Source organism: Nicotiana sylvestris, chromosome 1 (genome assembly GCF_000393655.2).
Source record: "Nicotiana sylvestris chromosome 1, ASM39365v2, whole genome shotgun sequence".
NCBI lineage: Eukaryota > Viridiplantae > Streptophyta > Magnoliopsida > Solanales > Solanaceae > Nicotiana > Nicotiana sylvestris.
The window spans coordinates 31255189-31270196 of NC_091057.1; the positions used below are offsets into that span (position 1 = coordinate 31255189).

At 35.3% G+C, this 15008-nt stretch overlaps 1 protein-coding gene across 6 annotated transcripts; it reads right to left on the reverse strand.

Moving 5' to 3' along the window:
• Positions 1-1738: 1738 nt before the first annotated feature.
• LOC104226224 (uncharacterized) lies at positions 1739-6112 on the reverse strand. Of its 6 annotated transcripts, none has more exons than XM_009778163.2 (5): positions 5950-6112; positions 4000-4800; positions 3718-3906; positions 2956-3317; positions 1739-2069 (listed from the first exon to the last, which is right to left on the reverse strand). In XM_009778163.2, exons 1-4 carry the CDS (start codon positions 5992-5994, stop codon positions 3012-3014), a joined length of 1341 nt encoding a protein of 446 aa, XP_009776465.1. In that variant the 5' UTR covers positions 5995-6112; the 3' UTR covers positions 1739-2069; positions 2956-3011. The 6 variants fall into 6 exon arrangements, with proteins under 6 accessions (XP_009776465.1, XP_009776462.1, XP_070014831.1 ...); XM_009778160.2 differs by having other exon boundaries at positions 5938-6112; XM_070158730.1 differs by having other exon boundaries at positions 2853-3317; positions 5938-6112.
• Between the last annotated feature and the right edge of the window lie 8896 nt (positions 6113-15008).

Below are 15008 nucleotides of genomic sequence, written 5' to 3' on the forward strand. Positions count from 1 at the left end.
CTGGATTCATCAGTTTTATCATAAAGCTTTTTTAAAAACTTCAGCAGAAGATGCTGAAGTTATTTAGTTCATTTGTAAAAACTTCAGCACTGTATAAGCTGAAGTTTTTGAAAAAGCTTTCTATCATACTAAATAAATAATCAGATTGCCAACAGTATCTAAATCATAAATTTTGGAAACAATAAACGTGAAAAGAACAGAATTATCATTGTCTACTAACTTACGTACATGGAAATATTCACAAATTATTGTCTACTAACTTACGTAATTATTTATAATTTATTTTTAAATAATCTGATAAACATATTTATGGAAATCATCCCATGAACTGAAGTTTCATAGCAGCACCAACAGCAGCAGAAGAAAGAAGAAGAAGAAGAAGAAGAAGAAGAAGAAGAAGAAGAAGAAGAAGAAGGAGAAGGAGGAGAAGAAGAAGCAGAAGGAGGAGGAGGAGAAAGCGGGCTGAAATTGTTTAAAAAATGGGTACAAGTTAAAACTTTTAAAAAAAATAAGTATATGTTAAATGAGGGCGATCAAATAAGGTGTCCCGTGCAATTTTTACAGTACGGACACCTAGTAAACGATGTAAAATGGCCCAGCTTTCTGCCAAGTATTGGGCTTCTCGTGTGTAGCCCAAGAAGATGGCCCAGCTTCCTACCTTGTCCAAGATTCAGGTAGAAATGACACTAGATAGCCATTCTAAAGGACTGCTATTTATGAATTAGCCAATATATCTTAAATTTTGATTTTCCAGTTTAAGTTTTTGGTACAAAAATTTCATGAATTATTCTGAAACTAAAATTTTTAGTTTAAAATTTTAGGACAAAATAAGTATTGATTAATCCCTAAATAGCAGCCCTAAGAATGTTTATGTACTTCTCCCGGGAAATGCTAATCATACTATTCTCTTCGTATAAACTATCTTGCACATTTTGACTATCAAGCATAATAACTTATTATTTAAAAATAAAAAATATAAAAAAAGATGTGGAATGAAAATAGTAGGATAAGCACAACGAACAATAGAAAAAGTTACAAACAACCACTTTTCTTCAAATAAATATATTAGCATTTGTTTAAAAAACAAGTGAAAAAGTATTTCAGAAATTTTATTTTTTTCAATCCATTTAAATAAAAGTTTTTTCAGTTCTTGCAAAAATTGAAAAGCTACTCTCCGTGATGCTTTTCAATTTCCTCAAAAACTGGAGAAAAAAATAGTTAAAATTCTTTTTGAAAAAAGTATTTCGAAAATAAAAATTCAACACTTTTTGTGAAAAAGCATCCTTGTAACTTAATGCTTGAGAGAAGAGAATATAGTCACTAGATGAAAGTTTGACTGGCCGTATTCACTGGTAAAGTTGCTACTTTACTGTTAAAAGAGTTAAATGTACCAAGGAATCCTACAGTTTCTTCAGAGTTCAGCCTTCTACATAAAATTATCCTTAAAAAACAGGTCATTTGCGCCAAATGATAATTATATGCACATCTTTAGGACCTACAGTAATATTTACATAAATAGTCGGTCGGATTCACTAGCTACCTTTTCTAACCAATATACATTGAGATATGCACAGTTATACATAAGTTATAGTGCATATATATTAAGTGGTTGAATGAGAGGCAACTTAGGTTAATTTTCTTCAATAAAATAAAAATATACTATCATTGCCGGATATTCATACATAAATTTGCCTAAAGCAATTATAGAGTTCCGACGTATTTTTTTACTAAATTTGCTCAACTTGGTAACTCTTAGCATACAAAAAAAAAAATTATTCCTTACAATAGCACAACATTTACAAAATTTACATGCCCTGACTACAGGACATTTAGTAGATTATTACAAATTATTCTTTTATTTTCTATTTTAGTTCACAACTAATTAATATATCCTATTGAAAATATAGTCCTGCAAAAATTGTATATATATAGAGTTGCAAGAACATATAAAAATAAAGATGGCAGCTGGATGCAATAGTTGATTTTGAAGGTATTCACACCAATATTATGTTGAACTATACACAACGATTTCACCTCTTCTTCTTTCACCTCCATATGCAGTATTGCAACTAAAATTAACCACAAAAAGGAGAAAAAAACATAAGTAAACAGTATATTTTAAGAGTTTAACCTCTTTACACAGATATGGTAAGAAAAAATATACTGTAAAGTCACCTAATATTTACTAGGTAATTACCGGTCATAAAACTAGGATTAGTAACTTGAAAAATAAGGCAGATTACAACTACAATATGTTAAAATAAACCTTTTACATTATCAATGCATATTTAACTTACATGCTCTGATAATATACTTTTTTTATAAACTATCAATATATTATAATTAATTGTAGCATATACTATGTCTTATTTTTTTTTTCTTGATTATTAACCCCCTTTTTTAATAAAACGATTAACTGTAAATTATCCTTTAAATGCCGGATAGTGTAAAAGGAAAACTTGTACGATATGAAATTAGTATAGAAGTTAAATTTATTTTTTAGGCAAAGAATTAGATTATTATAATAGCAAAGAACTAGACTAAAAATACAAATGACTAATATGTACGATAAAATTTTAGAAATTTTATATTAAAATACATATATAAAGGTGTAATAACAAATTTAAATAGTTACTTTTATAGTCGGTTTGGTTCGATTTTTTTCGGTTATTTTTTTATTAAAACCAAAATCAAACCAAATTTAATTGGTTTTTAAAATTCAAAACCAAAACCAAACCAAACCAAACCTAAAAAGTATCGGTTTTTTTGGTCGGTTTGGTTTGGATTTCGGTTTGGTTCGATTTTTCGGATTTTTATGAACACCCCTACTTGCATTAGGGTAGGTTATCTACCTCACACTCCTTGGGTGCAAGCCCTTCCCCGATCCTGTATGAATGCAAGATGCTTTGTGCACGGAATTGCCCCAGTAGAAGGAAGAAACATATAAATGGTTACCTGTTATGTGCAGAAGAGGAGTTATAGCAGCAAATATTGCAGGGATGTATAAAACTCTAGTGCAGTTGACCATCTGTACAATAGAGAGGTGTATACATATCATAGGGACCAGTTGATATGTGACAAATATTGGAGTTGAAAATCCGACCATTGTGAGTAACATTATTCTCATGAGTAGAAGCAGCACCCATATTTGGATCTTGATATATAATACTATTGAACTTTACATCTTGATCACTTGTCTCCTCTTCATGATTTCCATAAGAATTTGCTTTACTTGCAGCTTCCCCAAATTCATCATTTCTTGCAAATCTTCCCCTCACTCTTGGCCTGCTGTCTGCTAGTGTTTTTCTGCATGCATACTGCAAAATTTGGCTTCCAAAATCAAACTCAAGAAAAAAATTGCAGTACATAATACGAGTTTAACTTCTATATCGTGATAGTATATAAGAATTTTTACACCATCAAATTATTCATACTACTCAATATGTAGGTAAAGTTGTTGTCATGTGACCAGAAGGTCACAGATTCGAGCTGTGGAAATAGCCTCTTGCATAAATGTAGGGTAAAGCTGCTTACAACAGCCCTTTGTGGTCCGGCTCTTCTCCGGACCTCGCGCATAGCGGGAGCTTAGTGCACCGGGCTGCCCTTTTTTTACTCAATATGTAGGTAACATACTACTCAACATGTTAAAAATAGTTAAAATTCTTTAGACTGTCGATGTACGCAAGTTAAATCTAAGTTATAAGAGGAGATATAGACCTTGATTTTCTTGCTGAAATTCCTCTCATTTCGTTTCTTCATGTATCTATGAATCTTCTCCCTCCTATCCTCAACTGAGCACCTGCCAGTTTTATTATAGGAAGGATCTTCAAAAGTTGTAACTTCTGCAGCCAAAGGGTTAGAACAACCAACAGCACTAACCAAATGCTGACTCTCATTGCTGATTGCCTTCATTGGAAAAAAGTTGTTTTTAACAAAAATCACTAAATAAAAGCTACAGTAAATAAGTAACTAAGTTTCACTAAAAATTAAAATCAATACCTGAAGCTCAATAGAACAGTTATAGATCCTTGACAAGGCATCAGGGCAAAAAATTCTACTATTCCCTTCTTGAAATTCCAATTCTTGATTTGGCAATTGGGATCCATAGAACAAAGCGCTATTAGCAGCAGCAGCAGCAAATACAGCTGAAGCATCAGACGGGATTATAGTGTTAAGATTTCCTTGAATGTAATTTCCTATAATAGGATCAAGAAGTGAACAAGAAGGAGATGAAGTAACGACGCGCATGTAAGGAGGAATAGAGGACAACGATTCCTCTGCGTATAGATGGCCTAATGGAGGTCCCATAAGCGGAACGATAGGAGGGTGATCTTGACGATACTGATGAGATAAGGGACCAGAAATAACATCTGTGACAGGGTAATGGTGATTGTTAAGGGTATTAACGTCGAATTGTTCGTCTTGTTGTTGAAGGAAATGGTCAGGGATATTGAAGTTTGTGGATGGTGTGAAGTCTATAGAAGTAGTAATGTCATTCTCAATTTCCTCTTGAGTATCAAATATTTTCGACAGACTGTTATTGTTATTGTTGTCATCCTTGTTGTTGCTATTGTTATCGGTTGTGCTGGTGGCTGCTTTGGTCGAGGTTGTGATAGTTTCATCATTCTTTTCACTAGTGCTTTGGAATTTGTTTAGATCAAGATTTGTACTATAAGAGGATTGTTCATCATAACAGCAGCCATTTGAACTAGAAGCAACTTCTGAATTTTGTATTTCTGGAAAAAGTTCAGACTCACAAAAATTCAGAATTTGATCACTTAAGGGGCTTGGCATCTCTTCCTGCAAAAACAAAAACAATAATCAAATTCTTTAACAAGAAAAAGACTTGTTAGTATAGAATAGAATTATACTTTTCTACTATACCTTTCATAGAATAGAATCATATTTATCGTATATTAGATAAAAATCATCTTTTTTTGTCATGCAAATTGCGCGGGACTCGAGGAATACCTAACATTTTCATACGCTTTACTTAATGTTTTTGGCATCTAAATTATACAAAAAGGACATGAATTCTCAAGATGAGAGAATCATGTTAGTGAAAGCAATTTCTCAAAACAGGAAAATAGAGTAAAAGAATCCAAAGTTGGACAAGCAACTACTAGCAACTTTTTGTAGGAGTAAAAGCCTATTATGATAAGCATGTGACTTGTCTCAACAATTAGAGAACCTAAGAAAAATAAAGAATCATTTTTCATAGTTAGAGAACTTGAGTAATAAGCTTGAAAAGATAAATATTCCATTGTAATCCAAAATGGGAAATGGAAAATGACAGGTTGGTCAGCCACCCTTTTGAGATAGAAAAAATCTTTAAAAGAAAAAAATTCATTGAAAATTTGATTAAATCTTTTTAGTCATAAAACCTTTTAGTAATACTTTTCTGATAATTAATGAATGAAAAATCTAGCAAAAGCTTAGTAGAACATTTGAATACCAAAAACATATAGTAGTAAATTTCATCACCATGCATGCAGATAGTTTGATTGAAAAAATGAAGGCAACAACATGAAGATAAATTATTAAAAGAAAAGGTTAAATTTAAAAATAAACACAATTGAGACAAAGAAAAAGTAGTTAATATGATCTAATTCAAGATCTTGAAAGAAAACAGAGAAAAACAACATTCAAACTTGTAAGACACCATTTCCATGAAACTTGAATCTTGTTTATATATTTGTAAAAACCTATAGGAAATCAACATAAATGTTAACAATTTTTTATAATACAAAAAAGAGCTTTATTTTAGCTAAAAAGAAGTATATATGGGATAAATAAGCAGTATACATAAGAAAGCTGATGTTCTTGAGGATGAAGCATCATGTCCTGCAACATTTTTCTTTTTTGATATTAATTTCTTAAGCTTGAATATATACACTGAAAAAACATAAGTAAACAAAAGAAACCTGTGATTACCACCTTTTGTGTTACCTTGATGAAACTCATGTTTGTAACCAAGGGAAGAGAGAAATCCATGCAAAAAAAATAGGATGGTTTTTATTTTTATTTATTTTTGGACTGGAAAATAGAGAGAAAATTGGATTATGAAAATAAAGAAGACGGCTTATGTAATACTTTTTGGGATTATAACATGAAAAAGTTGGGGGAGTTGGTCTAAATGGAAATACAAAGGTACGTTAGTTATATAGGTTCATGGATTGACCGTACATTGGAGTCAAACCGAGATTGTCGGTGGGCCACTCAGTTTTGGAACATTTCATGGTTTTGTGACACGTGGAGGAATGTCTATCTGGCATTTTGATTTTCTTTTTTTCTTTTTTCTATGCTAAATGCGAAAGATAAAATCACAAAAGACCCAACTCGGTACAGTTCTAATATTATTTTGAAAAAAAAGAAGATAGGACTTGCTTCGCAAATCGCAACATTATCTTGTCAAATAGATTTTTTTAGCGATTGAACTGTTACTACACAAATGAGAGAAAATTTCTTGTACCTCACTTTTGCACCAACCAAATTCATGTAAAACATATGGTTGCATATAAATTTTCCACTTAACTATATTAAGTGAAGTGTATAAAAGGCAGCCTTGCGGACGAAGGTTTTCACGTTCACATAAGGTCCGGAGAAGGGTTGTACCTAATGGAAAATGATATAGGCAGTTTACCCTAATGTGTGCATTAGTGGTTGATTCCACAACTCGAACATGTGACTTATAGATCATGCAGAGATAACTTTATTGTTGATTGTTGCTCCGAGGATCACTTTTTAATTAAGTGATGTGTATATGCAATTTAATTTGTGACTGATCCAATGGTTAAATTAGTGGTTTGATGTGAATACTAGGCGCGTATGAGTAATTTTCGAAACAGAATTATTGGACAGTTCGATGAGTTGAGTAGCTAATTAATATGCTTAAATTGTGTTGACCTAGCCAGTAGCCAATGAGGTTTTTCAGTCAAAGACATCAAGAAGGCACTAAAGTAAGACTATCCAAATTCGAAACAAGCAGCTCTTTAGAGAGAATTTTATTGTTGCTTTTGATAAAAAAGTTCATTTTTATTCCACAATAATTTAGTCTCGTGTGTGTGTTATACTCCTATTTGGCCACTTTTGTAAAAGAGGGCTTTTGGAATAAACGTTTGTGAAAGCGATACCAATTCCTGGTTTGGATATGTAATTTAGCATTACTGACTGACTGCTTTTCGAATATTTCTTCAATTTTAGATGTAGGTGCTTTTGGTACAGTGGAAGTGCTAATATTACAGTACTAATTCCCTAAAAGTGGCTACATTAGTAAATATTATAAAAAGCGAAAAGGAAACTAAATTAAAAGCACTTTAACTCGCAAATCCTGGTACGTATAATTCACCTTTTAGTAAGAATCTTCATCCTATGCATGGTTGATTAAAGAAAATACTTATTTAACTACTTATTTTGAAAAGTGCTTTATCAAAAAGTACTTTTGCAAAATAAATAGTTTGTGTTTGGCCGATTCGTTTGAGTATTGCTTTTTGCAAGCTCATTGTGTTTGGCCAATCTTTTAAAAAATCCTTTTAAGTATCAAATTACGAAAAAGGACAGTAAAAATTTAATTTGCGATTAGTATTATTTAGAAAAGAAAAATAAATTTAAACATTTTATAGAAAAGAATTCCATTAAAATATAAAATGTAAAGTAAAAATATAAATTAAGATTCTCATTAATATAATATATTTATTCCAAAACAATAATATTGAGTGTTTAGTATATTTACATGATAATTTAAATATGTTAAAATACATCATTCAATATAAATTTAAAATCTACTCTTAGGAATAAGAGAAAGAGAATAAAAATGTAATTAAAATAAAAAAGAGAATAAATGTATAGCAAAAATTAAAAAAAAAAAGGAAAAGAAAATTAAATTAATGAGGGATAATTTGAAAAATATAAATTTATTGTAAGGTTATTTTTGTCTTGAATAAATTAACTTTATGCTTCTGTTTCTGCTTTTCGGAAGAAGCTAGAATTTTTATAGCCTGTTTGACCAAATTTTTTTTAGGCCAAAAGTGCTTTTTTTTTGGCCAAAAGCACTTTTGGCCAAAATTTGAGGTGTTTTGCCAAGCTTTTGGAAGGAAAAAAAAGTGTTTTTGAGTTTTGGAGAAGTAGAAAAAAGTAGTTTCTCTCCAAAAGCACTTTTCTAAGAAACACTTTTGAGAAAAATACACTTAGAAGCAGTTTTCAAAAGCTTGGTCAAACACTAATTACTGCTCAAAAGTGCTTTTCTAATTAATTACCCACACACAAACTACTTCTCAGCAAAAACACTTTTTTTAAAAGTACTTTTGAGAAAATCACTTCTCAAAATAAGCTGATTTTAGAAGCTTGGCCACACGGGCTATTAGCTTCTCTCCAGAAGCAGAAAAACTGTTTCTGCTACTACTCAAAAGTACTTTTTCATTTTGGTCAAACACCTTAAATTTTTCAAAAAGTGCTTTTTTAACCAAAAAAGGTACTTTTGGCCCCTTAGAAGCTTGGCCAAAGAGGCTCTATGAGTGTGTTTGGTATGAAGAAAAACATTTTTAATTTTTCCATGATTGGTTGACTAAATATTTTGGAAAACATTTTTCTCGTGAACTCATTTTCCTCCAATTGAAGGAAAACATTTTCCAAAACTCCTTCTCAACATTCCTCACCCTAGTCACCATCTCTACAAACTTATGCTACACACATTATTCTGAGCTTAATAACATTTTATTTTTCACTTACTGTTATTAATAATACTATCTCCCGAAGCTCTGCTCTCGGAACCAAGCTATCTGCTATCTCATCTCGATTTCAATGCTAAATCTTGCATTTTATTTATTTATCATTTTAAGGGTCAAATCGATTCGTATCACGTATAAATTTATTTACCCGTAAAATGGTATAGTTGAATCTATATGTGATTTCTAGACAAGTGAATTAATTCGATCCTGAAATAATAGAAGAATTGAAATAATATGCAATACTTAGCCTTGAGATAAAAATATAACAGCAGAAATAGTAGTTCCGGGAGCAAGGCTTCTGGATACAACAACAATGGAATCAAAAAGTAAAATGATAAATTGTATAAAGCTTTGAACAGATTATAGCATAAGTTTGCCAGAATATTTGTGTCTTTTACAATGCTGATAGAGCTCACTATTTATAGTTGCACCTAGGGAACAAAGTCCTAGGATTATGCCCTTCTTTAATGTCAATTATGAGGGTCGTTGAAGAATGTATAGCGGCGGGGATGAATGACAAATTCTCGATAATGGACAGTGTACTAAATGCTATAGAATATTCTCCATTTAATGCTATCGGGTGGTAGATATTTATTTCATCTTTATGAGCACTATTCTTTCTGGTAACAGATGGAATAGTTGTCTTCGAATTTAGCTATCCTCTGCCTTCGGCTCCATGTGCCACTCCCTTATGCAGTCACTTAACATAGATATTTTACCCTATACAGATAGTCTCACTGCTTTCCAGTGACATAACTTTGTGTCATGGGGAAATTGGTATAAACATTCATTTTGGCAGGAATTTCACTGATCCCCTCTGAAAAGCTTCTGACGGTTGATTAGATGCACATCTCTCCGCATTTAATGCCCCGGACACGCGTCATCCCACTATTCGGCATAACTTTTGCCAGATATCTAGGTAATTATGGCCACGAGTTTAGCCGCCTAAAATTTTACTTGTACGCATCAACTTTCTTAATTTACACTTCATATATAACACTCTGAATTTTCTAAGACTTTCTTTGCTCAATTCATCGTTCGACTTCAACATTTCTTTAACTTCCTTCTTTGAGAGAAAAAACACTTCCTTTGATAAAGATTGGCCTCCTCTTCAAGAAAACCTAGTTCTTCAAAGAACAAAGGCAAAGTTGATGATGCCGCTCCCCTTACGGTGAGTACTATCGTCCCAAAGAACATGATTACCACTAAAGATTTCGAAGAGAAGTTTCCTACTGCTAACCCTCGTACATGGGCCGTTGGCAGATACCCTTCTTCCATCCGTCCCTCCAGTATTCCTGTTGTGAAGGAAGATTGTCATTGCCAGGATTTAGATATTATCGCTCCTGATCTGGCGGAGAGGGTAACCCTACCCAAGTAGGGTTTTACATACTTTTACGCGTATCCCTTTACTTTGGGAGTGTTTTCTCTGAGTGGAGAGCTTGACTCCATCATTGAGGAATTCTATCTCCGCTACCAGATGTGTTTGGATTAAGTAAGTCCTTCCGTGTGGAGGACGACTGCTTGTCTTCGGCTCTTGTGCCAAGAAATAGGAGAGGAGCTATCCTTAGCACACGTGATGAACCTCTATTCCCCCAAAATCTTCCAGGGGGTAATGATAAACTTCAGCAAACATGGTCACCATGCTCTATTATCTAGTATGGATGATGACAACAATCATGGGTAAATGGAACGGTTCTTTGCAGTTGCCACCAATGATATTATTCCGGTAACGGCTTTATCCTTTCCGGAATTATGGAACTGCACTCATAAGCTAATTGTTTAATATTTCTTTCATCAGAAAGTTTCTCATATAATTATTGACCCTCCTTCTTTCGCCTGTTTTAGAAACTCGATGGGTTCCACCTAGGGTTCAAGGTTTGGACCAGTGGTCCAGAAAATCTTGGACGTCACTACGACCGAAACCCGCACATGGAAAGAACTGGCCCTTAAATACAGGTGGAAGGCTAAAAATCATAGTAACTTAGACTCATCTCGTCTTTAATTTTTGTATTAGGAAATTGATTATCCTTTCTCTATTTGCCGAATTCAGGTCTACCAGGGCTCGGTTGTCGTCCTCGAGGAGGACGTGGGTGATCCTGCTGATGCGGCGAGGCTGCTTTAGGAGGCTCTTACTCGAACATGTGTCTCCATTGCAGCAAAGTGAGTAAGAAGTAGATACCCTTAACCAAGAGATCGCCTCGTTGAGGGTTCAATTTGAAGAGGCTAAGGCCAAATGGGCTGAAGTCCATAGTGCTGTTCTTGGTACATCCGATCGTGAGGCTGCCTCCGCTGAAAGATCAAATAATTTGGAGGCAGCCTTGAACTCCAAAACTGATGAGTTTGCTACTACCGGGGTGAAATATGCCCAGTTGGAGGGGAAGCATAAGAGGACCATCGAGCATAACAGACTTTTCAGCTCTACTGTCCGTGATCTTGATGTTAGCCTCCAATACGTTAGGTCAGAATAGGAGAATCTTTTTGTCGAGGTTGACCAACTTAAAAAAGAACTTCAACGTTGAGTGGCTTCCCTCATTGTTGAGAAAACACATTCTATGTATAGCATGAGGAGAAAAACCTTAGAAGAGGCCAAAACGGATGTCGTAGATTTTGACACCGTAATTGCTAAGGCTCTTGAGTTGGAGTTAGCCACAAAAAGAGATCTTCCGACCAGTCATGATTCTACCAATTCTTCTGGTTTTGGTTCTGAGTTCTCGGGAATTGGAGAGGAACCGGAAGGTGACGATGTTGAGGGTCAAAATGATGAAGGCCAAGATATCGAACTAGCGGCGGATCTACCCACTTCCCTTGGGGGCGTGGATGCTTCTTTTCATATGGATTCCATAGATGCAGCATTTTAGCTTTTTATTTGTTTTTCCAACTTTTGTACCTGTGCCGTGTTGGCACTTTTATTGTGAATAAAAACATCTTTTACTCAAGTATTGCATGAGTCTTTCTGCATTCTTTTGTTTGAAAATTTATGCAAGTTTTAATCTTTGCGTTCCTTCTTGCTTAAGTATTTTGTTCAAGTTTATTTATTGCGTCTTTTTTCATTTAAGTATCTGTGCAAGTTTTTTTTTGCTTTTTTTTATGTAACGCTTCGGGTGCATTTTCCCCCGAAAGCATTTGGATTCCGGACATAAGTACTTCCGAAATTAACCTTTTATCATGAGGGTTTTTATAAGAGAGGGCCCTCTTACGTTTATGGTGATCTTGAAGAGGACATCTCTTGTTCATTATGACACTAGAATTTGAAGTACTTAATTAACTTTTAAATGACAAAACCAATTCATCGTTCATACAAGAAACAAGATAGAAATAAAAGGACTTTACTTTATTCCTTCCATTTTTAAAAAGTACATAAACATTCATTATGATAAAAAGAAATTGCCATTTCTTGTGGCTAACTTGTACAACTTGTTTCTACGGGGATGGCCGTAAAGTCCCTGGTCCCCGATGATACAACTATGTTTCTGGTTTTCGTATTTCGGTTGACGTGGCAGTCATTATTGCCATATCCTCATATCATCCCCCCCCCACGAGTGTTTGAATGCGAATTTGAACACTAGAAGTTTTGCACCTTCGATGACTCCACTAATGAATTGCTAGATAATTTTCAGTTTGATAACAAACTTCACTTTCCCTTAGGAATTTATGCTATCAAGACAAAGACTATCTAACAATCCCATAATGGTTTTCACTTGTGAATGGTCGGATAACCTTTGATCGATAGCAAACTTAACTTCCCGATGGAAATTTTGCTACCGAGCCAAAGATTATCTAACTGCTCCGAAGTGGTTCTTCGCTTGTGTGCCTTTCTATTAAAAGGTCTTATTGTTGTTGTTGAAACCTTCTTCATAATATGCTTTTTGTTGTTGCCTCGTTAAAAACCTTGCTAGAAAAACCCCATTGGGACAAAAACTGGACAAAGGGAAAATAAATGTAGAACATACTTCCAGTACAAGTGATGTTCTTCAGCAATAATATCTCTTGAGGTGTGCCATATTCTAGTTGCTTGGCAACTTTTCTCCCTATTGATTCTCCAACTCGTATGAACCTTTCCCGGTGACAGCTGAAACCTGTTAGGGGCCTTCCTATGTTAGACCTAGCTTCCTTGCATTGAGTTCCCAGGTGTTTGAGTTACTTTCCTTAGAACCAAGTCTCATGCTTTGAATTAACGGAGGTTGGCTCTTCAATCATAATATTTTTCTATTTTATACTTTTGGGCTGCCATCCTTATATGCGCCAAGTCCCTGCCCTCATCGTGTAGCACCAAGTTGACTAACATTGCTTCATTATTTGCCTCTTCACTTGCCTGGAAGTACCTTAAGGTAGGCTCCCCTACTTTCACCGGGATTAAGGCTTCTGCTCCGCACACAAGGCAGAAATGAGTTTCTCATGTGCTCAATTTGGCCATTGTTCGGTGTGCCCATAGCACTCCAAGCAGTTCCTTGGGCCATTACCTTTAGCTACTTTCACTCTCTTTTTGAGATTTTGTATAATCACTTTGTTCGTTGATTCCGCTTGACCATTTGTGCTCGGATGATAGGGCGAAGATGTGATTCTTTTGATTCAAGTCTTCAAAGAACTTTGTGATCTTTGTGCCTATAAACTGTGGCCCGTTATCACAGGCTATCTCTTTTGGTATTTCAAATCTGCAAATTATGTTCTCCCACAAGAAATCCACCACATCACGTTCACCGATCTTCTGATAAGGACATACTTTAACCCGCTTAGAAAAATAGTCAGTTCAAATTGAAAGAAATATTACTTTGCTAGGGCCGACGGCATTGGTCTGACGATATTCATTCCCCATTCCATGAACAACCTAGAGACAGAACTAGGTGCAATGGTTCTGCTGGTTTATGTACCAGTGGTGCGTAGCATTGACACTTATCACATTTTTGTACGAAAGGTTTGGCGTCTTGTTCCATTCGGGGCCAATAGTATCCTAGCCTTACCAGTTTTAGTACCAAGGACTCGGCGCCCGAATGATTTCCACATATTCCTTCATGGACTTCTCGCATAACATAGTTAGCTTCGAAATCTCTCAAGCATCGGGCAAGTGGGCCTTGGAAAGCTTGTACAATTGGCCTCCTTTGAAGCTATATCGTGCTGCTTTGGCGCGCAGCGCCAGGGATGCCTTGGAGTCTTCGGGAAACTTTTTGTGTTCGAGATAATCAATGATCTCATTCCTCCAGTCCCAGACCAAATTAGTCGTATTCACCTCATAGTAGCTATATGCGTCCAGAACCGAGTGCATGATCTGTACTACCATCCCAAAATCCGATCATTTCATTTTCGTTGATGAATCGAGGTTAGCTAATGCATCCGCTTCTACATTTTCTTCCCTCGAGATATGTGTAATTGACCACTCCCGGAATCGAGCAAACAGATTTTGAACCTTCACTACATATTGTTGCATGCACTTCTCTTTGGTTTCGAAGATCCTGTAGACCTAATTTACCACTAGTTGGGAGTCGCATTTGAGTTCTATGACCTCAGAATCTAGTCCCCGTCCAATTCGAGTCCTGCAATCAAAGCTTCATATTGTGCTTCGTTATTAGTCAAATTGACCATTCTTATGGCTTGCCTTAGGGTTTCTCCGGAAGGTGTGATCAATACTATGCCAAGCCCGGACCCTTTTACGTTAGAAGCTCCGTCCGTAAATAGGGTCCACACTCCCGATGTCGATTCTAACACCATCATTGCTTCTTTGGTTGCCAGAGGCAGCAATCCTGGACTGAAATCAGCCACAAAGTTGGCCAAAACTTGTGACTTAATCACAGTCTTAGGTTTATATTCTATGTCAAATTTACTCATTTCGACTGCCCAATTGGCCAACCTACCCGAGAGTTCGGGTTTATGAAGGATATTCCGCAGGGGAAAGGTGGTCATCACAGCTATCGAGTGACACTAGAAGTAAGGCCTCAGCTTCTGAGCGGCAACTACGAAAGGCCAGCTTCTCCAAATGCGGGTAGTGAGTTTCAGCTCCCTTTAAAATTTTACTAACGTAATAAATGGGATATTGCGTACCTTCGTCCTCACGGACTAAAATGGCGTTGTCGCTACCTCCGAGACTGTTAAATAGATTAACAATTTTTTACCTTCCTCCGACTTTGATAGTAACGGAGGGCTTGACAAGTATCTTTCAAATACCTTAAAGCCTGATGGCATTACGGGGTTCACTTGAAGTTGTTCTTCTTTTTGAGTGATGCGAAGAAACGGTGGCATTTATCTGATGATCGGGAAATGAACCTGCTCAAAGCGGCCAATCTCCTGTGA

Excerpts from the sequence above, each read along its gene's own strand:
- LOC104226224 (XM_009778160.2), bottom strand. The coding sequence starts at position 5,994 with ATGGATTTCTCTCTTCCCTTGGTTACAAACATGAGTTTCATCAAGGTA. Across the intron at positions 4,801-5,937 it reads TCATCAAGGTAACACAAAAG|GAAGAGATGCCAAGCCCCTT; the intron begins GTGGTAATCACA and ends TTGTTTTTGCAG. Across the intron at positions 3,318-3,717 it reads ATTTCAGCAAGAAAATCAAG|TATGCATGCAGAAAAACACT; the intron begins GTCTATATCTCC and ends CAAATTTTGCAG.